The sequence below is a fragment of the Protobothrops mucrosquamatus genome, unplaced genomic scaffold (assembly GCF_001527695.2).
Source record: "Protobothrops mucrosquamatus isolate PMUCROS unplaced genomic scaffold, P.Mucros_1.0 scaffold225, whole genome shotgun sequence".
Classification (NCBI taxonomy): Eukaryota; Metazoa; Chordata; class Lepidosauria; order Squamata; family Viperidae; genus Protobothrops; species Protobothrops mucrosquamatus.
The window spans coordinates 1,404,681-1,427,906 of NW_015386576.1; the positions used below are offsets into that span (position 1 = coordinate 1,404,681).

Genomic DNA, 23,226 nt, shown 5'->3' on the forward strand with positions numbered 1-23,226 from the left:
AAAACCCTGGAAGAACAATGGTCTACTTAACTATTACCTAAAAAAGGTTTCTTACAATGTTGCTATGTGATCTGGCTTTTAATATGGGAAGACTTCCTGTGAAATACTATGCCCAAATTCCACATCTGTGATACAGAGGGACCATAAACATTTTTTGTTTTCACTGAGAAAGAAAATACTATATTTTCCTAGAAATGTTGGGCATGCAGTAACATAAGTAACCATGACAAGTGCAATGAATCCAGCTTTTCAAGCTTCACTATAAGATTTTTTAAAATGGAAGGCAAACGGAAGAGAAAGCACTAGTTTGAAATGCTTTTGTGGAAAGGACTCTACTGGACATATGATTTTGAGGAGTTTATTAAAGGAAAAGTGAAGCATCAGTTTTAAATTGTACAAAAGGAAAAAAAACCCTCATGTTGTAAATGTACAATTTACAGAATTACTAGCAAAACCAATCAAGGAGACACATTTAAAAAAACCCTACTGATTGAAAACTAAATTGGAAACCCATTGGAGGTAACTTGCTTGCAAACAGCTTTTGTTTTATAGAATTCTGTAATGATCAATGACATTTCAGTTTTTCATCTGAAGGGTGGTGGGGCGCAAGACTTGCCTATGTTGGGTTCAAACCAACAACAGTATGATTCTGCCCATCAAACTGAAGGACTACTTGCAATAATTTTTACCACTTTTTCAAGAGAACTTGCACTTTGTCCTAAAGCACCAGCCCAGTGACTTTAGCAACTTTAAAATTTCTAAACAGCTACATTAAAGGAATGGCTGAATTAGTGGGTCAAATGTTTTTAGTAATCATAATTTTGAGAGAAGTACAAATATTAGAGGTACAAGTCTCAACTGCTAAATGAAAGTAGCATTATTTGATCTTAAATTTTTAAGTTTCAACAGATATGCATTAAATATAATTTAAATTCATTAAAGGACATTTTAAAAAGAGAGAATACTACAGTTGTTTTGCAGTTATTATATAAAAGCACTTCTACAGTGGATGTATCAGATAGGAGTTAGGATCTGCTTCTGAGTTTCTTACATTCAAATTCCCCCCCAAAAGAGGAAAAAAGAGATTATTAGTTTGGCCTCATTTTAACAGATGTTCTTATTAGCTGGAGCTACGCTCACAACAAGTGAAGAAAAAATCCTTTAACTACACCAGCAGCTACCAGGAAGAATTGTAATATTTAAGCAGAATAAAAGACCAGATCACTGAACACCATGGAAAATTTCTTAGAACAATGATTCAGCTTACTACTTTTTGGATTGAACTGCTTAAAGATCATGTAGTAATTACTCTTATTAATGCACAGTTAACACTGAGACTGTAGCTGTATTCCATTGTAAGCTTAAAACGTCACCATCTAAACACAATTTCTATGCAGCACATACAATAAATCTAATTGGCAAAATTAATTTACAAAAATAGCACAAAAGGATATTTACGGCATGGAAAGATAAATACTTCTCTATGATACAGTTAAAATTGCTTTGAAAATGTAAGTGTCCTGTCCCGCTCATGTCCCACCCGCACCCCCACCTTTTTCCCTTTGTGATTTATGCTTTATAAGAAAGTTGCTGCTTTTGTACCTCAGGTCTGATGGGGAGTGAAATAGGTAGTAGAAACAGCAAATAGATTACTGTAGAACCACTGGTTTATTTTACTGAGAATATTTTATTTGCTGGTATAAGTTGCTAAAAATGCACAGAACAAGTACCAATAGAAAATGTGCTGTTTGTGTGTTCCCCTAGTGCTATATAAAATGAATGTTACACAGCATCTGTTGGAAAAGTGGCTTCATGGACATCTCTTATTCTTATGCCCCATTATAAATAAAAATAAATCTTCTCAGAAGTATAAAATCTGTTTTTTTTTCTTTTCAGAATCTGACTTTTTGGCAGAGATGTACACATCTGACTTCTAACATCTTTTGTAAGACTGCTCCGCTCTCAATGGTCAGAGAAGATCTAGAAGTGTACCATACTGCTAGTCATATTCAGTGTGTTTAACAACACTTCTCCAACCAGGATGGCTTGCTGATTAGCATCGCTGCTGGTCAATGGCTGACAGGCATAAATTTAATAAAAATGGCTAGCTTCTAAAACATAAAAAGGCAAATGTTAAAACATTTTGAAGTTGTACAGCAGAAAAATAAAGTTAAAAAGTTTTGTTTTCATTCAATGTTTTCTGAAAACATACGTAGAACTGTATAGTCTTAATTTAAAAGCTTCTCCCTATTCAAGAAAAAAACCTGTATTAGGACTGTCAAGGACAGAGAAAATAAATGATTTGCAGGTCAGCCTTTCTGAGTTGACTGATTGGCCAATATTTGTTTCATTCAGAAGCTCCTCTTCTCTGTCATTACAAAAAGGAAATGACTTTAATCATTTGGTTAAAAATCAAACCAAATCACATCAAAATGTGGTTTTAATATTAGCTATCACAGTATATAGGCCTTGAGCTCTAAAGAACAGAGTTCCAAATTTGTATAATGTCTTCATCAGATTTTAGAACATTGGCATTCCAAATCCCTAGAAAATACAATGGAAAATAAAGTTAGGCTATAGAAAATTATTCATTAAATCATAAATAATATTGTTCAAAAGCTTACTGAATCATCTTCAATGATAGCTGCAGAATCAAAAAAATCTGGCCTCAATTCAGCTCGTTCTCTTCGGTTCCTTGAAGGAGGCTGTAAAGAAAGTCTTTGTCAGTTGAGTTTAGGCATATGAATTATATTTCTACCAATCTTTTATACAGATTATTTTAAACTAAAAAAGATGAAAGAAGTTACAAGAATTCAAACCATGATTTATTATAAGCTTTAGAGATTCCAAGGCTGAAGTAACAATATGAAAAATATCTATCTATATATTGGTTGACAGGCCCATACTGAAAAATAATTATTTTAACAATTATTTCTCACCCACTTTCCTTTATAGCAGGATACCTAGGAACTACTGATTATACTGCTTAAATGTTGTTTAGTTTTACTGGTAGCCACATTTTTAACAAAAAAAAAAATCGTAATGATAAAATTACTGACCAAATCAATAACCATGGTATCTTCAAATTCTTCATTCATATCCTCTAGCTGATTTCGGGAAGACATCATTACATCTTCAAAGATAGGCTCAGCATCATCCTCCATGAGACCCCGCCTTGTTGGGAGACAGGAGAAATACAAAAATATCAGTAATAAAGTTGAATAATAAAGACTGACATACCAGTCTGTGTTCATTTACTTATGCAAAGGGACATTCCTTTCTTTTCTTCCTTTTATGATGGTTTTCAAATGTGCTATAGAAGGATTTTAACTCCTTGAAAAAGATTGAGCATGGGAAGATGTATAAAAGGAGAATAGAAAACTCAATCAGCCATATTTATTTTGCTGAGAAACTCCTGAACATTATACTTCTGAATACTTTTAAATATATGAGTAGATATTGACTGAAGGACAATATTAGAAAGCATTCACCCCTTATATATGAAAGCAGATGATTTGTGCCTGTCACATTCTCAGCCCAATCCACTTCACACAATTGTTGAATAGGTGGGAACATTATATACAGCCTTGAGCACAAAATAAATTCTTGTTCTTAAAAAATCTCATATGTATTCAGGATGTTTTTTCGTTAAAAGTAGGACTATAAAAAATATTCTGAATATGTACTATTCTGCAAAAAGAAGAACTGGTTTTGGATGGCTCATGCTTGATCATAACACATGTTTAATGATTACTTTAAATATTTTAAGCAACTGCAAACAGAATTTTCTTTACCATTAATACAAAAAACTGAGATAAATCTGATTAAAACAGGTTTTATGGACCTGATATTTTAGCGCATGGGTGTCAAACTCGATCACATCACGTGACATATCGTGACATATTGCGATGTTTTTTGCTTTTGCGGAGCCAGGGTGGGTGGGGCCTGTGTGTGATGAATCTGGCCCATGGGCCACCAGTTTAACACACCTGCTTTAGCAGCTTCTAAAATAACTATCATGTTATTCAATAGCAGAATCCAAACCTACTTATTTCTGTTAAAAGCTAAAGGGAAATTTAAAGCATCTATAATCAATATAGAAGAATTTTGAAATCAAGAGCTGAAAATTCTGGTTCTTTTCAATCAGTGAATTTAAGTTTTTGAAAATGCTGAGTTCATGTTCTGTGATTTAAAACTGAAATTAATCCATCAAGACATTGTTTTTTGTATCTATTGGAAACATCTAGAATTATTTTTAAAGGATGGACTAATGATGCAGTGTTAGCACTGCAAGAAATTTGAGGTCATTGTAACTCAATTTTATTGTGATCATCTTGTTCCTTACACCCTTTTTGAATAATGTTATACACTATGTTGACAGAATTATTGAGAAAACTAGTTTCTAAAGACATGTATATTGTATTGAATTATATACCGAGTACTTGAACATGTTCAGAATAAAAATTACTTTTTCATACTCTAACAATAGCAAAAAAATCCTTACGAGATTGGAAAATACTGTAATTCCAGATATAAAGGAATGGATTTTAGAGATGTGTGCTTTAGAAAAGTATATATTTGGTTAATGAAAAAATGTCTCATTAATTTTCTGTTTTGGAAGAAATTCTGAACAAATTTGTCCACACTGAAAGCTTATTTTAAAGACTTACAATATCAGATGAATTTGAGATAAAAGTTGTGGTTACAGCTTTTTTTGTTCTTTATATATACTTTCTTATTGTGTAAAATTCTTTTATTTTATTTTTGTGTATGATAAATTATCTTTTTATTTTGCATTTTTATGTATATCTGAAAATAAATTTGCTTTTTTTTTTTAAAACAACAAATATATTCCAGATGTTTTATTCCACACATAATCTGGAATATTGTTATTTTAGACATGTTTCGAATATTCCATTCCACTTTAGTAGCTAGGATTAGAAATTGTCTCTTGTGAATGGGATAATATTTTTAAAATTATCCTGCCAGTGTTAGTGTAGCAGAAGGAACTAATCACATGACAACAATAGGAATGATCTGAGGAGAGTTTTGGAACCAAGCAACAGGCTCTTTAAAGAACACATAATGGAGAGAAGGAGCCATTCTTTGCAAAAGATGTTAGAAAAGGATTTATTGGAGAAACAGCTATGGAGAAGAAGTTGCTGAGAGGGACCACTGGATTTTATACTAGACTATAGTAGTAGTGACTAGCTAAAATAACTTGGCTGCCTACTGGAGGGTCTATCTGACTCTGAGGCAGCCTTGGTAGCCTCAATCCCATTTTATTTGTTCTTTATGTTCATTTTAGTTTGATAATAATTTAATTAGCGAGACAGAGACAAGGATTCTCTCATCTCTCCCATCCTCTTGTTTTTAAAACCAGTCCCCTTTTTGACCCCTAAAAAACTACAAATCCCCGTTATCAAATAAAACCTACTTGCATAGCTAAAATTAATCATTCATTCATTCATTCATTCAAGCAGTTTCAAAAGAGTATTATGGTGGCACTAAAGGTTACCTATAGACACAAATACATTAAACAGAACCTTTCTTTTTCTGCTTACTTTTAAGCTCCCTACTCCTCTTGCACTGCCCAGCTAAAAGCTAGGTAAGCACATTATCAAAACTATATTCCCCACATAAATGGCAGCATTTGCTAGTCAAGGGAAAGAGTTTAGTACTTTGCTTTCTCCTCTTGAGGCAAGAGTGGTGCCATCAGCTGGCACTGTGAAGAACGAATTAACAAAGTGCCCAATGCTCGGCAAGTGGATGAGATACTCTATTCCAGGGGTAGTCAACCTTGGCTCTTTTATGACTCGTGGACTTCAATTCCCAGAATTCCTGAGCCAGCTTAGCTGGCTCAGGAATTCTGGGAGTTGAAGTCCACGAGTCATAAAAGAGCCAAGGTTGACTACCCCTGCAGTCTATTCTCTTCCAGAATGGCCTCTTACTGTGGAGGAAATAATGGACCAAAAAAGTTGTGTGAAGAATAAAAAACCGACAAACAGTCCAACTTTCCTCACTTGCCCTTTAAATATAATATCTAAATTCCTAGAGAAATTAGTTATTTAGCTTCATGATTTGAGATTTGAAATTTGAGCTACAAATTTCTAATGAAAGAATTGTTCAAATTCTTGAAGCCATAAAGGCTTATTCTTAATCCCGCTTTTCTCACATTCAAAACACTTAAGGGATATTTTTTTTGGGGGGGGGGGGAGGTCCTGTTCTGAACTCAGAACACATTTCCCATTATATACACATCCTAACTTAAAATAATCTATTTTCAGTGCAATTTAAGCACTTGGTTTGATATTTTAAAACTTTGTTTTAAATAAATATTTTATATTATAAATACTTTGCATTTTTATATTTTAAACTTTATATTTACAAATATTTCAATATTTGTAATCATATTTAGACAAATACATTGTCCCACAAAATGCAGAAATTTCATAATTTTGGCTAGAGGGCTCCAGCATCACAGTATTATAGAAAATCCAAAATATATATGGTTACACACAATACAAATTAAAGTAACTTTTATCCACTAATTGTTAAAATAATTAGATACCTAAATGTGTTCCTGGTTCCTATTGAATACTTACACTGTATGTCTCACACCACTTCTTCCTTTCATGTAGCTCATTCCCGTCCTATCCTTTCGACTTAAATCTTCTAATTTCTGCTGACCCAACCAAGATATTTGCATCTGAGGACTTAAGAGTGAATTTAGAAGATAATATGAATATTTAACATTATTTTTAATGTTACTTCTCAATGAAAAACTATTCAATTTTTTCAGAGTAGGATCAGGGATCTTATATTTAAATTCTTACTCTTGTAACTCACTGAATAATGTTGACATCTGTTATACTAAACAAATCACTATGATTGTTTTAATTATCTGAGAGAAAGCAGGGAGAAGAACCACATGTAAGTGCTCGTATGAGATAACAGGACTGGATATAGTAATGTAATGAGCTAAGTGTAAATACTGACATCTGCTAATTTTTATCACCACTAAATATTAAGCAAGCCTGAATTTGTCAACTTAGAATTGGTTACTTTATAGTGTTTTGCAAGATACATCTGTGAATATACAGATATACAGAATTTGCACCTGTGCAATATCTTTTTTGGGAAATCTAGAGTTTAAGGAACTGTTTTGGCAGGATGTTTGCTGCCATGCAATATACATAAAGACATGGTTTACTCCTCATGTCTTTGACCACCAAAGTGATTCCACAAATAAGAAATCACATGAATGGGGGGGAGGGGGGGTTGAAGGCGGCAGTTCACAAGTGACCATTCCAAGGTAGAAATTAGAGATATGTAACCAATTCTTCTTCATAACAATCACTGTGAATCATCTATAAAAGTGAATAAAAAGTTTATTGCTTTGGAAGTGGATTCAGATTATGATAAAATAAAGAAAGCAAGGGATAATTGTATTATTTTTAGATTGTATATCCTATTGATAACATTTAATAAACATCCTACTATGATCCAGGTTGCTGCTAGAAAGATTTCCTGCAGGTAATGTGATTAAGAATTGCAACCCAAATGGATATATACCTCTTAATAGTACGCCCCTGCATATTTTCAAATCAGAATGCACATGCTAGCTGGCAACATAAGACAATTGCATTGATTACCCACTTAGAGAATATTTGGAAGAAAACCAGTGTTTGTGTTCGAAGAGTATGTTATATTTAGCCAGGGATAGAAATTTTCTATAAATGCCATACGTTCTGGACAAGGTTTTATTATTCACTCAATCCTTTGTCATAGTCTTCATATTTGAGTAAGTTTTCTTTAATTCTTTAATAGTAACCACTCTTCCTACCCAATTCTCCTCATTAGAACAGGGGACTTTACAGTTTATCCCTTTTTCTAATCTGACTGTTGCAAGTTCTCTCTCTTGGTTTCTTGTTGGAAGTTATGACTCCCAGGAATACAGTCTTCCAAATAAATAGGTGTGACTCAAAATTGAGGGGCTTTTTAACTGGCACTAAAAGTACTAAAATGAGCTCTATAAAAGCACTGGATCTCCAAATGCTTAACTGTAGGATGCAGAAAAACAGAAAAGCTTTAACTGGTGCATGAAAAGTAGCACTATTCTCGAGTCCTGATAATGATGAATTAAGATTTTCATAATGCTTATGGAGATGAGGAATGAAAAATCATATGAATCCCACATGAGGAAGCACAGCAAATAAGAACTGTTTCCATGTATAATTATAAGCGTTCTGTGTGGATGGCTTCCTGATCACAACCAACATGTGTTCTATTTTATCCCAATGCCATTAGATTTTCCTGGCAGGCAGGTTGAATGTGGTGAGAGCTGGATAACAAAAATTGCCTTTGGCTCTGATAAGAGATTGTGAATAATTGGGAGATGCTCGTAATGATGTTGGGACAGACCTACTATGGAAGTAAACCAGGATAGACATGGCCACTGTGAAGAATGAGGATATGCGCTCCAATCAGTTTTGACCACTATATAACTAGGAGAAAAAAATGAAAGCATTTTAGAATAGCTTGCCTTTCCACTTGTACAGAAATACTGTACATTTGGTAGAGAATGTATACTATAAACATCTCTACTGCAGTACTTCATGCAATGGTGATTATGTTTAAAGTAAAAACATAAACTATGGGCTGGCACTATGAGATAACCTCTTCAACTGCAATTCATAAGATACTGAAAAAGAACAGCTGAGAACAACTGCAAGAGTATTTGTTGGCAAAAGAGATGGAAGGGTACTAAGAAAATGTAGTACTGGAGGCATTATTTTCAAATCCTGAATATGCGATTTTGTCTCATTTTTTAAAATCAAATTACAGATATTTTGTTTGAAGGTAGTTGTTACTGTCCTGATCATAAACTGCTCTTAAATATACACTGATTTAAGACTATTAGCAACTTCAAATAGATCTGGCATCCAAAATGGACTCAATGGAGGCATTTGATGGAAGGGCAACACAAGGGGATGGCATTATAAAGGTCATACTAGGATCACTTTAGAATATATCTAATGAATGAGGCTGTGTGGAATGTCTGGCTGAATAGCAGGGAACATTTTGGTGAAAATAATAATAATAATAATAATAATAATAATAATAATAATAATAATAATAATAATAATAATAATAATAATAATAATAATAATAATAATAATAATAGTTGGAAGGGACCTTGGAGGTCATCTGGTCCAACCCCCTGCTCAGGCAGGAAACCCTATACCATTTCAGACAAATGGCTGTCCAGTCTCTTCTTAAAAACTTCCAGTGTTGGAGCATTCACCACTTCTGGAGGCAGGTTGTTCCACTGCTTAATTGTTCTAACTGTCAGGAAGTTTCTCCTTAGTTCTAGGTTGCTTCTCTCCTTGATTATTTTCCATCCGTTGCTTCTTGTCCTGCCTTCAGGTGCCTTAGAAAATAGCTTCACTCCCTCTTCTTTGTGGCAGCCCCTGAGATATTGGAACACTGCTATCATGTCTCCCCTCGTCCTTCTCTTCGTTAAACTAGACATACCCAATTCCAACAGCCGTTCCTTATATGCTTTAGCCTCCAGTCCCCTAATCATCTTTGTTGCTCTTCTCTGTACTCTTTCTAGAGTCTCAACATCTTTTTTACATCGTGGTGACCAAAACTGGATGCAGTATTCCAAGTGTGGCCTTACCAAGGCATTGTAAAGTGGTATTAACACTTCACGTGAGCTTGATTCTATCCCTCTGTTAATGCAGCCTAGCACTGTGTTGGCCTTTTTGGCAGCTGCACCACACTGCTGGCTCATATTTAAGTGATTGTCCACTAGGACTCCGAGGTCCCTCTCACAGTTACTACTATTGAGCAAGGTATCCCCTATACTATACCTGTACATTTGGTTTTTCTTGCCTAAATGTAGAAGCTTACTTATTTAATGAGGTAGTTATGATCCAGGAATTCCTGGGGATATGGACACATATCGGGACACAATCCCAGGACAGTCAGTTTCCAAAGCAATGTCATATCATAAGGTGATGTTGGCTATGGGTTGGATTTGCTACCAGATGGGGGACCAGGAGTTGGGGACCCGTTTTAAAACATTCTGAACTTCACAGAATGACTGCATTTGAATAATTACACTTTACTAAACATAAGATATTTTTGCTGGAATCATAATTTCAGCAGTATTTTAACATTAATTTCCTATTATTGCAAAAATATTTCACAGGTACATACTTGTTTAAAAAATCTTGTTCAGATCCAGGTTCTGACTCATGCTCTGGTATTTGCTCCCCAATTTGTCGAGTATTTTCTCTCAACACTGTTGATGTGAGCTGAGGTGTCTGTAGAGCACCTGGGGTCTGGATGCTGTCATTTCTATTCAGCCAAGTGCCTTCAAGATTCTCATCTGATATATAACCATAAATGATTAAAGTAAAATATACACATCAACCGTAATTTATTATTGCTTAATTAATAAAGCAAGCAACTAATGAAATGCAATCACAACAGGAAAAATGCTTAACAATAATCTGCTTGAAGGCTTATTAAATATAATGCAGCATATAATACAATATACTGCACACATACATATACAATGCATTCAGAAAATATTCAGACCCACTTCACTTTTGTCAATTTTGTTATGCTGCAGCCTGATTCTACAGAGATAAGTTTGGTTACATGAGTTGAAGGGATGAAGATCAAACTGGGAAATCCAAGCATTCCAGACATATTTGGATAGAATTTATAAAATACTCAAAGAGAAAGAAATGAAAAGTTTTAAGAACAGAATATATGAGTCTGTGTATGCATGTGGTAAAAACAAAGGTGGTTTTCAAGGCTAGAAAAGAATGAAGAATAAACGTTACTGGTTGTAAATTATTTGTACTTAGGTTTCCTTTTCACTTCCAATTTTATTTTATTTTTTACTTCTTACTCCTTTTCCATATTCTGTATTGCACAGTTTATGCTGAAAGGCAATATTCTAATGTATCTTCTGCATAATTTAAGTGCAAAAGATCACAAACCTGCCTATAGTCCTTGATTTACAACCATTTTCTTAGTGACTATTACAAGCTAGAACGGCACTGAAAAAAATGAATTGTGACACATTTACAACCGTTGCAGCATTTCCATGGTCATATGATGAAAATTCAAATGCTTGGTAAATGGTTCATATTTATGATGGTTGAAGTGTCCCAGGGTTAAGAGATCACCTTTTGTGACCTTCTAACAAGCAAAGTCAATGGAGAAGCCATATTCACTTTACAACCGTGTTACTAGCTAACAACTGCAATGATTCATTTAACAACTGTATCAAGGAAAGTCATAAAATGGGGCAAAACTCATTTAACAACTGTCTCATTTAGCAACGGAAATCAATCGTGGTCATAAGTCAAGGATTACCTCTATTGCTTTGTTTATTTCTGTTTGAGGAAAGCATTAATGAAATAATATTTCACTCTGTTGTTAAGAGAAATACTGGTTCAAAAAGAGATATTAGCTTAAACCAGAAACCATTTGAACCAAATAATGTCATGAGTAAGTTATATTACATTCTGACTACAATACATAATTTTTAAAGTCACATTTACCTTCAACTCTTTTCTTATGAAGTGGAGGTCGACCTTTCTTATTTCGAACAGAAGAAGTTTTGCTACTGCTGCTTCCACTATTCACAGACATCCTATCGTCCTCACCACCTGTCACTAATGAATTTCTGTAGGAAATCAATGGAAGCCATACATCTTCCCTCCTTTCCATCATCTGTTCTGTTAGGAACTTCTCCAAATATGAGTGACTGGGTTGGAGAAGAGGAAGAGAGAACAGTATAAACAAATGACGAAAATAGCTATCTATAGCTACAATGTAACTTCTATTTTAAATAGTTATTAGTCCCTTGCATTAGGATTATTTATAAACTATATTTCTGATTTAAGAGTTAGATCTGCCCTGATTTTCTGGAGGACTAGCAATATAACTCAATTATTTGTGGATAAAAATATATTCATCAGACACTACATATATGGCATTTATTTTCAGAGTTAATACAACAGCAGCTTAGCCAAACATAATAAAAATTATGATTGACTGAATAAAAATATTAAATAATCTAAATGATCAAGGAATATGAAATTAAATGGATATGTATGTATTAAAAGATATATTCCAGAAGAACACTCTAAATTCTTCAGAACACAATTGCAAATGACTCTATTTCAAGACCACAGAAGTGAAAGCTCAGGTTTTTTTTTTTTTTAAAAGTCCTCCAGGTCTTTTTTAAACTCAACAAATTAAAACAGGATAAGTGTATGAGAAAACAGCTTCACACATATTGCACTGTATGCTCTCATAGCATAAAGTGACTTTAGATCAGTAAATAGTGGTACGATATAAAAAGGAATATCACATATATTTTTATTTTTTTCTGGGAGGGGAGGGAATGAAAAATAAATTGCAGAAAATTTACATCTGTATTCAGACTAACATGAACAATGCTCTAGAAAGTACATTTTGCCACTCTTCTCAGCAGTCAAGAGAATGACTTTATTCACTCTTTCTTTTCCCACATGTCTGAAGAAATTATAACAATAGGCAATGTATAACAAGCATAATTATTTCCTTCTAATAATTATTGTTTTATATGTCTCTAGATTTATTTATTTATTATATTTATATGGCTGCCCATCTCACAAAAGCATGAGTCTGGGCAGAGTACAACAAATTTATTGAATGCTACAGGCTTGACATACCAAAGCTATATGTGAAAACTTTTTTTTTTTTAAAAAAAAATACATTTTCTGTCTAAGCAGCTATAAATGATTTTGTTTTCTTCATAAGCTTTTATTTTTGTAGCAACTATTTTTAACATAAAATATATAGTACATAGACTATATTATACACAAAATTCATAATGTAAAATTTGATCTAGAAGGACAGACTTATGGAGGGGAAAAGATGGCAAGTTTTCCTTATGCTAATAATGGCATGTCTTAAGTTCTTTAGCAACAGGCTTTTTTCTTGCCAATAGATGTTTGTTGGAAAGAGGGCTTCTCTCAATGGTGGAGTGCTATCTCTCGAATGCCCTCTATGTTAAAATATTTATTGGCTCTGATGCAATAACTTCAGCACTAGGATAAATACTTTAAAATTTCCAAGACATGTTAAAAGCGTGTAGTTAGTTCTGATGGTTTTATGCTTTGTTTTGTTTGAACACGTTCCCAATTTTAAATGGACTATTTTATGCCTACTCCATATTACTAAGAAGACTTAGGATGGTGGTGGACTAAATAAAATATTACACACTTCAAGAAACAGATTGGCTCTCTCAGTCTGGTCAAAGAAATTAAGTAAAATAACATGGATTCAAACCAAAAGCTTGAAGGAAGGCTGAAGTCTAGTCATATAATACAATCTTTCCCCACTTTCCCTCAACCCAACTCTATAGAGCACGGGTGTCAAACTTGATCGTGTCACGTGACATATCATGACGTATTGCAACGGTTTTTTGCCTTTGCAGAGCTGGGGTAGGCGTGGCCTCTGTGTGATGCATACAACCCAGGGGCCGCCAGTTTGATACCCCTGCTATAGAGCTTAAAATTCTTTTCTTCCTCTACATCAGTGGTTCTCAACCTTTTTAATGCCGCGACCCCAACCAATCGTAAGTCGAGGACTAAACTGGTCGTAAGTCGAGGACTAAACCGGTCGTAAGTCGAGGACTACCCAACCGGTCATAAGTCGAGGACTTTCCCTGCCCGGGAGCGCCGCGCATGCGTGGTTCCGCCCCCTGCGCCGGCCGAGGCGTAGCTGGCAAGCGGCAGAGACGGAGCAGGCGACCCCCATGAAATGGTCGATCGACCCCAAATGGGGTCCCGACCCACAGGTTGAGAACCACTGCTCTACATTGAGAATGTGATTATTGCAGTTGGAAAGAGATACTGCTGAAGGAAGCAGTCCTACCCATAAATTAACTCCATTTGATTCTACTTCTTGTTACAAATATCTATCTCAGAAATGCTAACGTTTCCTGCCTGAATGTACATAGTAGACTACAATAAAGTCTACCTCCTCTCTAGTGGCAAAAGATTTTAAGAGAAAGAAAATTGGAGGTTAGAATATGTTTAAACAAACCATGAGATTTTGCTCTTAGAATATCAGAATTCTCTCAACTTAAAAGACAATCCTCGATGCCAACACTTTCTTAAATAAATTTATAAAAATTGTAATTAGATGTACAGTACAGTAATTAATTGTAATTAAACCAGACTTTTTACTTCACATATCACTTATNTCCTGTCGTAATAATTTAGATGAAAATTCACTAAGTACTTCCAGGAAAGCAAGGTTAGGAGGTGGATATTCCTGTCCTTTTTGATTTTGATATTTAAATGCAAATTCTATGCCATCTCTGTAATAAGATATCCAAGAACTAAATAACTGTATCAAACTCTATACAAACTTGAAATAAAATACCAAATGCAGTGAAAAAGGAAGGATAATTCAATGCATCACTATCCATGTAACATCTTTAAGTTGGTTAGGAGAGTTTCAAGTTCTGAATGTTAACATTTTATGAGAAATTATGGATTTATCAGCAAACAAACAAAATATTGTCTTCAATATTAGGAATGTGGTATGACCACAGATTTGCAATCCTAGATTAAGTATCTGTGCTAGGTTTCGCTTGATAAACTGGTTTTCCATAGTTATAAAATGACAGACTGTTCATCTTTTTTTGTAATCATGATTAAATCACGTTTAAGTATCAGAGGAAAATTATTTTCATTAAAGGTAATACATATTTTCATTGTATCCTCTTCCTGTTTTTGGTTGTTTTCTTTATTATTTTTTTACAGCTTTTCTTTTTATATATTAAAACAATTTAAAGCATTTATTACTTACATTAGAGGTCATACACATAGTGATAAATAATATGCAGTGATTGCTATTTATGAATAATTTCTTCAAATTGCTTAGAACAAATGTAATACAATATAGAATGCTGTTTAGAAAATGTGACTAATATTTAAACAATCAACTTCTAAAACTATTTATTACAAAAGCCTAATTATTCTCTTAAGCACCAATGCAACTCTCCCTCCCTCTTTCTCTCTCTTACACACATAGTCAATATAACAACATATAGTGCTACTGGGCATATTTATTTTAAAAAAGGCATTATTTGACTTCAACACATTCCTTGCAACTCACTTGTGCAACGTGGCTACAGCTTCTCTTGTCTTTATCTGGTCCAGACCAAAGGTAAGAGCAAAACGTCGGGCCAGCTCCTTAATACCACTGACATGGGCAGATGTCCTGTCCAAGTTAGGACCTTGCTCTTGAACAAGCTCATTGAACAGCTGCAGAAAGAACTGAAGGTTCAAATCTTTACAAATATAGTGGCACATTCTATATCAATATTTAGGGCGTAGAGCTGTGGTTTCCAACAGAACTTAGAAAAGAAACAAATGAATAATATAAACTGTCTGATAAACTTACCATATATATGTATAGTCTACCTTTTCATGTGGAGATTAGTATGCAAGGCAGACCATTATAATGTTTGATTGTGTTAGCTAATCAAAGCAAAAACTGTGATTTTTAATTTCTCTTAATTTGGAGGCTTTCAGGTATTCTCTCAACATCTTTTGTAAAATATGGACATACATTTCAGTAAATGTTTATTAAGAAGACTTGGATTGTCTTTGTTTTGTTAAAGGAGTTTCTCCCCCTTTTTTCTCTGATTCAATTATGTACTACCAAATAAAAGTTACAGAAGTATCTCCTCCTTGTCTTTCTCCTCTATGCAAAAGCGCAGTAATAACTCTACTTGAAATACCATCTTTTTTCTCAAAATTCTTTTCAACTTTAAAAAAGAAAAAAATGGGGGATCTTTATCTAAGCTTCCAATGCAACAAGTTTTTAACTCATAATGCTGACTCAAGTATTGTATAATAAATTACTGAAATTTGATACTAAATATGCATGCTGAAGATAATAGAATGGAGCACACTGTTTTTCTATTTTAACTGTATTGTATGAATTGTACAGCCTTTTTGTTCAGATATATTTTGTCAAAATATAAACTAAACTATGATTAATTAAATTAATGTATTCCGAATGAGCAGAATGAAATGGTTAAGATGCTGGGCTAATATCAGAGAGATTCAGGTTATAGTTTAGTTCTAGGCGATACTGCTCCAGTCACTCTTAGTCCAGCCTACCTCATAGGGTGGTTGTTATAGAGAAAAATAGGAGAATGTTGCCTTGAGCTCCAATAAGGAAGGGGGTGCTATAAATTAACAAATAAATAAAATAATTTTATAATGTAGTCCTGAACTGATCATAGATGACAACTTTTAACTGTTCATTTATTCTAATCAGAAATTCTGTAATAGTTTATAAATATTTCTATTAATCTCTATCCTATGGCCACATGATAGCAACAGAACATTCAAGTATATGAAGGAAGTATAAAAGACACATTTAAAGAATTAATGTACCTGTTGTAAACTGAGAATGAGAGTTTTTGCACACTGAATTTTATCAATTTGTCTTGTTTTACTCAATGTCTCCTTAATGATATCGCCATAGTCATTGTAGTACTAAAAGCAAGAAAAGAGCACATTTTACTTAACAATGCATTTAATTTTTATTGACTATCTTTTTCTTAGTCAACCTTTGATGTGGGGTTTTAGATTGTCTTATCTAATAAACTATCCGTCCTACACTAGAATTAATTAATAAATGCTAATTTCAAATAGTGTTAAGCTGAATAGTTTTATACTGCCAACCGAATTTTTCTTTGTACATAAGGGGAAGATTTTGTGTATAGAAAAACCTCTATTTCATTATATTTCCATGCAAAGATCCAACTCAGAGATAACTCTCAAGAGAACTGCCGTGCAGAAATAGTTTGGTAGAATTCTAGTATCAAAAAATAATGATCATTAACATAAAGAAATAAACCCAGTTACACCGAGTAGTAAAGGGCCCAGGCTTGAAACACTTTTGGCACAAAGCCAGCTAGGCAACTTTGGACCAATTATTCTTTTTCAACCGTAAGAAGAAGGCAGTGGCAAATCACTTCTGATGATCTTGCTGGAAATGGATTTGTTTAGGCAGTTGCCAGGAGTAAGGATTGACTCCAGGGCACAAAAACAAGATACATAAATTAACATTTTTCATTTGTAATGTTACAAAAATATTCAATTGTAAATATTTTGGACACAGTAAGAACATTTAATAGAAAGAACATTATTCACTGGGAAAAGATTAAAATTATAAACTTGTATTTATAATGGGAGTTTTGCTTTGGAAACTTTCCAATCATTCCTCTATACTTAGTGCAGCCTTGAATACTTTATCTTAGTTTGTTCTAGAGCAGGGTTTTTCAACCTTTTCACCCATTGTACCACTTTTAGGATATGGCAATATCCAAGTACCACCAGTCGCCTAGCAAGTTGTCAAAAACTTGATGACCAAAAAAAAAAAAAAAAAAAAGGAAAAAAGTGATAAAGTACAGGTAGTCCTCGACTTACACCAGTTCACTTAGTGACTGTTCAAAGTTACAAGGGCACTGAAAAAAGTGCCCCCAAAGCCACAACTGAGCAAGACGCCTGCCCACCCGGTGGCGCTCTTCCTCCTGTCCGAGGTTTTCATTGTTGTGAGCATTTCTGTTGAGGATTGGCAGCGGGGGTGGGGTGGGGGGTGTTTGGTTTTTATTCCCCCTATCTGCTGGGTGGTTGCAGCAGGTTTGGTCACTTCACATGACCCTGGGACACTGTGATCGTAATAAATATGAATCAGTTGCCAAGCATCTGAATGTAAATCACAAGACCCTGGAGATGCTGCAACATTCCAACTGATCAGCGCTTCTTCTGGGCTCAGCAGAAGTGCCAGGATCAGTGCTGCTTTCCAGCTGATCCTGGCACTGATCCAGCTGGAGCCTGGTGCTGATCCTGACACTTCCACTGAGCCCTGACAGCCCCGAAGAAGCGTCTATCAGCTGGAAAGCGGCACTGATCCTGGCGCTTCCGCTGAGCCCTGACAGCCCTGCAGCTCCAGTCATCTCTCGCTCAGGCTTGTGCGGTGCTGCCACCGGTTCAGCTCATTCCCCTCCCCCGCTACTTTTCTAGGATGGTCGTGTACCACCTGCCAGATGCCAATGTACCACAGGTAGTACCCTTACCACTGGTTGAAAAGCCCTGTTCTAGAGCATGGGTGTCAAACTCGATCGGGTCATGTGATGTATTGTGATATATCACGATGTTTTTTGCCTTTGTGGAGCTGGGGTAAGCGTGGACTGCGCACGACGCATCTGGCCTGCGGGCTGCCAGTTTGACACCCCTGTTCTAGCGGATCTCTTCAACTCCAGGAGACTTAAATAAATTGAGGATCATTTAAATAATGTATGCCTGACTTTTCACCAAAATGAAGTTAGCTTTAGAAATATCTCATACATTTTGGCAAATCTGATTTATTAGGACAAAGTAACATAGCACAGATACATACCTTCATGTAATGCTTGAAGATATCGGCTGCCGCATGCATATCTACAATATCATAAATTATAAGTTTGCTAAAGGCAGCCAAAAGATTCCTTCTCTTGTGTAAAGCTTCGATTTTATTAGCTTCATCTTCTTCATCTCCCTCTAAACAATAAATGAAATAAATTACTGTTGCTTTTTAATGTCATTATTTCTCATTTACCTAATCGATACATTCTACAGCAGGCATGTCAAACTTGCGACATTACGTGACGTTGCGTGACATATCGGAGCTTTTTCGCCATTGCCGGCAATGGGGTGGGCGCGGCTCCTGTATGATGAAACCGGCCCGTGGGCCAGCAGTTTGACACCCCTGTTCTACAGTTTTCTAAAATATGACAGGATAGCTATTGTGATAGTTGCTAACTAGCAACAAGAGAAACTCCCTGAAACTACCAAATAGCCTCCTATAGTTACTAGCTATACTTAGGTTCCACAGCATGTTAGGGAGGGAGAAAAGAGATGTTACCATCTCTTCTAAACACTTCTTTCAAAAATCCTATGAACTTAACTTTAATTCTGTTACTGTTTCTCTTTTGTGCATGAGATAGTATCATTTGAAGAGATCAGCTTATTATTGGTATTTGTATTATAGTTGGTCACACAGTCAGCCAGATGTTTGGCATTTTTATCCACCTATCAAGTCTTCTTCCTAAGGACCTGGGTTAGGCAAATGTTGTTTGAAGGTGTTAAAGGTATAGTCAAAGGACTGTAGGCTGTTCCAAGCAAAGCTGCCTTCTGCAATTGATGGTGATTTTGTCAAGTGGTACTCCAGCTGTTTAGGATTGCATCCAAAGCACCTATTACTATTGGTATTATCTTTGCTTTCTTTTACCATAGTCATTCTATTTTTATTTGCAGGTTTTTGCATTTTGTGATTTTCTCTAGTTCCATCTCTTTTATTCTGCTGATCTATCTATCTTTCTATCTATCTATCTATCTATCTATCTATCTATCTATCTATCTATCTATCTATCTATCTATCTATCTATCTATCTATCTATCTATCTATCTATCTATCTCCATAAAATGTCTAGAAGCAGATTAAAAATAAATACAGAAAAATTACAGCCTACAAACTTAGTAATTAGCTGAGAAATTTCAATTTATTAAAAAATTGGGGGTTTTCCTAACCATTTGGGACTATTTATAAGTACACATCAAAATAACTAATACATGCCCATGCTCTGGTTCTCATCATCCTGGTCAATGAAGACATGATCCATTACAAAGCTAAGGAGTTCAGTCTGGAGACATGAATCTGGATTAAACACCAAAGGTTGAAGACCCTCTCTGCCTCCACTCATCAGCTGATGGCTAAAAATCATCAAGAGATCACAGAGCAGCATAAAAGCCTGAAATATAGAAACAATTTAATCAATTATCTTACAGATGTCAAAAAAGGCTCAGGTATATAAGATTCTAATATAAAGCTGTATGTGTTTCAGTTTTTACAACTTGAGAATTTTAAGATGTTATGATTAATTTGTAATAGGTTGTGCATAGTTGAACTCTAGTTTGTTAGGTGCAAACAGCTGGCTGGTGAAGCTGGGTGTCAGGAGATCCGGAATATTGTAGCACTTTCAAATGGCCTCTGGAATGTCAGAGAGGTAGAGCCATTTGTTGGTTCAGAGGAGGTGAGAGCTGGTTTGATTTATGAATTGGAAGCTGCTGCTTTTGTCTGGAGTAGCAGAAGCTTTGGTGAGGCAGCCTTGTTAAGTTGCTTTTTGGCTGTTTGGTGATGGCCACAAATCTGCCTCTCATCTGCTGAGGATTCTTTTGCATTACAACAGTAGAAGTAGCAGCATCAGGAGCAGCAATTCTGGTCTGTTTCTCCTAGGCAGCAATTATAGTAATGATAGTGAGGAGTGGCCTGAGACTGCACTTCTGGATTGTAGCAAGATTGCATAAAAGCTGGATGAGGTTTTACTGGTTTTTTGAAAGGCTGTTGTGACGAGAGAACAGAGGAGAATTCGCAGCCTCAGAAATATTCTGATAAGAGGCAGCTTAATCAGCAGGTCAGGGGAAAACATGGGACATGTTACAGAAGAGACCTTCCCTAGTTTTCCAGAAAATGGAAGGGAGAAATACTTTCAGTCTTGGAAGATTAATGTTAATGCTTCAAGGTAATCAGGACAAGAAGCACAACCAGAAGGGTTAGTACTATTTTTATCTTTATCATAACTCAAAAACTTTAGTGATGCCTTAATCACTAGACCAAACTGGGTTTTGCAAAACTGAATTGAATCTTACAACAAAGTATTTCTTCCCTCCTCTCTAAAAATCTGTGGTTGGAATGGCAGTTGAGGTCCCCAGGTTTATGGAACTAGTAGACTTCAATCTGCCCTCCGTGGGCACAGATTTAGAGGCCGTTGGGAGTTCATGGCTCACAAATTATCTCTAGCCTGACTCACAGTGCAGACCATACATTACACCTGGATTTTATCTTGGGACAGTTGCAATGTGATCCAGAGCTGGAGGAAGTTACCATCAGTCTCTTGCCATGGATGAATCATTCTCTGCTGGCTCTTGATTACTGGGTGACACACTTTTCCATAGGGAGTCTGCCCCAGTCTTCTCCTAATTACTTAATGGCCCCTATTGGAACCATGTGGTTGTTCCTGAGGCTTTAAATGCCACTTGGAATGAGAAGGCAAATTGGCCTTGGTTTAAATCATACCTGTATCTGTTAAGTGAAGAAAATTACATGGATATTACAGGCAGTCCTCAGATTGCGGCTGTTCATTCATTCAGTGATTGTTCAGACTTACAGTGCTGNCTAAGGAGAAACTTCCTGACAGTGAGAACAATTAACCAGTGGAATAACCTGCCTCCAGAAGCGGTGAATGCTCCAACACTGGAAGTTTTTAAGAAGAGACTGGACAGCCATTTGTCCGAAATGGTATAGGGTTTCCTGCCTGAGCAGGGGGTTGGACTAGATGACCTTCAAGGTCCCTTCCAACTTTATTATTATTATTTATTTATTTATTTATTTATTTAAGTATCTCCTCCTTGTCTTTCTCCTCTATGCGAAAGAGCAGTAATAACTCTACTTGAAATACCATCTTTTTTCTCAATATTCTTTTCAACTTTAAAAAAGAAAAAAATGGGGGATCTTTATCTAAGCTTCCAATGCAACAAGTTTTTAACTCATAATGCTGACTCAAGTATTGTATAATAAATTACTGAAATTTGATACTAAATATGCATGCTGAAGATAATAGAATGGAGCACACTGTTTTTCTATTTTAACTGTATTGTATGAATTGTACAGCCTTTTAGTTTATATTTTGTCAAAATATAAACTAAACTATGATTAATTAAATTAATGTATTCCGAATGAGCAGAATGAAATGGTTAAGATGCTGGGCTAGTATCAGAGAGATTCAGGTTATAGTTTAGTTCTAGGCGATTCTGCTCCAGTCACTCTTAGTCCAGCCTACCTCATAGGGTAGTTGTTATAGAGAAAAATAGGAGAATGTTGCCTTGAGTTCCAATTAGGGGGTGCTATAAATTAACAAATAAATAAAATAATTTTATAATGTAGTCCTGAACTGATCATAGATGACAATTTTTAACTGTTCATTTATTCTAATCAGAAATTCTATAATAGTTTATAAATATTCCTATTAATCTCTATCCTATGGCCACATGATAGCAACAGAACATTCAAGTATATAAAGGAAGTATAAAAGACACATTTAAAGAATTAATGGGGGCTAAAAAATTTACCTGTTGTAAACTGAGAATGAGAGTTTTTGCACACTGAATTTTATCAATTTGTCTTGTTTTACTCAATGTCTCCTTAATGATATCGCCATAGTCATTGTAGTACTAAAAGCAAGAAAAGAGCACATTTTAATTAACAATGCATTTAATTTTTACTGACTATCTTTTTCTTAGTCAACCTTTGATGTGGGGTTTTAGATTGTCTTATCTAATAAACTATCCGTTCTACACTAGAATTAATTAATAAATGCTAACTTCAAATAGTGTTAAGCTGAATAGTTTTATATTGCCAACCAAATTTCTCTTTGTACATAAGGGGAAGATTTTGTGTATAGAAAAATCTCTATTTCATTATATTTCCATGCAAAGATCCAATTCAGAGATAATTCTCAAGATAACTGCCGTGCAGAAATAGTATGGTGGAATTCTAGTGTCAAAAAATAATGATCATTAACATAAAGAAATAAATCCAGTTACACCGAGTAGTAAAGGGCCCAGGCTTGAAACCACCTTTGGCACAAAGCCAGCTCGGCAACTTTGGACCAATTATTCTTTTTCAACCGTAAGAAGAAGGCAGTGGCAAATCACTTCTGATGATCTTGCTGGAAATGGATTTGTTTAGGCCAGACATGTCAAACTCGCGACGACACATGACGTCGTGCGACGTATCAGAGCTTTTTTGCCATTGCCGCCAATGGGGTGGGCGTGGCTCCGGTATGATGAAACCGACCCGTGGGCCGGCAGTTTGACACCCCTGGTTTAGGCAGTTGCCAGGAGTAAGGATTGACTCCAGGGCACAAAAACAAGATACATAAATTAACATTTTTCATTTGTAATGTTACAAAAATATTCAATTGTAAATATTTTGGACACAGTAAGAACATTTAATAGGAAGAACATTATTCATTGGGAAAAAGTTAAAATTATAAACTTGTATTTATAATGGAGTTTTGCT

At 35.2% G+C, this 23,226-nt stretch overlaps 1 protein-coding gene across 1 annotated transcript; it reads right to left on the reverse strand.

Annotated features, from left to right (window-relative positions):
• Nucleotides 1-360: 360 nt before the first annotated feature.
• LOC107285896 (cohesin subunit SA-1) lies at nucleotides 361-20,968 on the reverse strand. The gene is made up of 12 exons (XM_015814162.1): nucleotides 20,957-20,968; nucleotides 19,723-19,897; nucleotides 18,508-18,647; nucleotides 16,497-16,598; nucleotides 15,205-15,353; nucleotides 14,273-14,401; nucleotides 11,589-11,794; nucleotides 10,228-10,399; nucleotides 6,606-6,716; nucleotides 3,060-3,174; nucleotides 2,625-2,705; nucleotides 361-2,544 (listed from the first exon to the last, which is right to left on the reverse strand). The coding sequence occupies exons 1-12, from the start codon at nucleotides 20,966-20,968 to the stop codon at nucleotides 2,521-2,523; spliced, it is 1,416 nt and encodes a 471-aa protein (XP_015669648.1). The 3' UTR covers nucleotides 361-2,520.
• Between the last annotated feature and the right edge of the window lie 2,258 nt (nucleotides 20,969-23,226).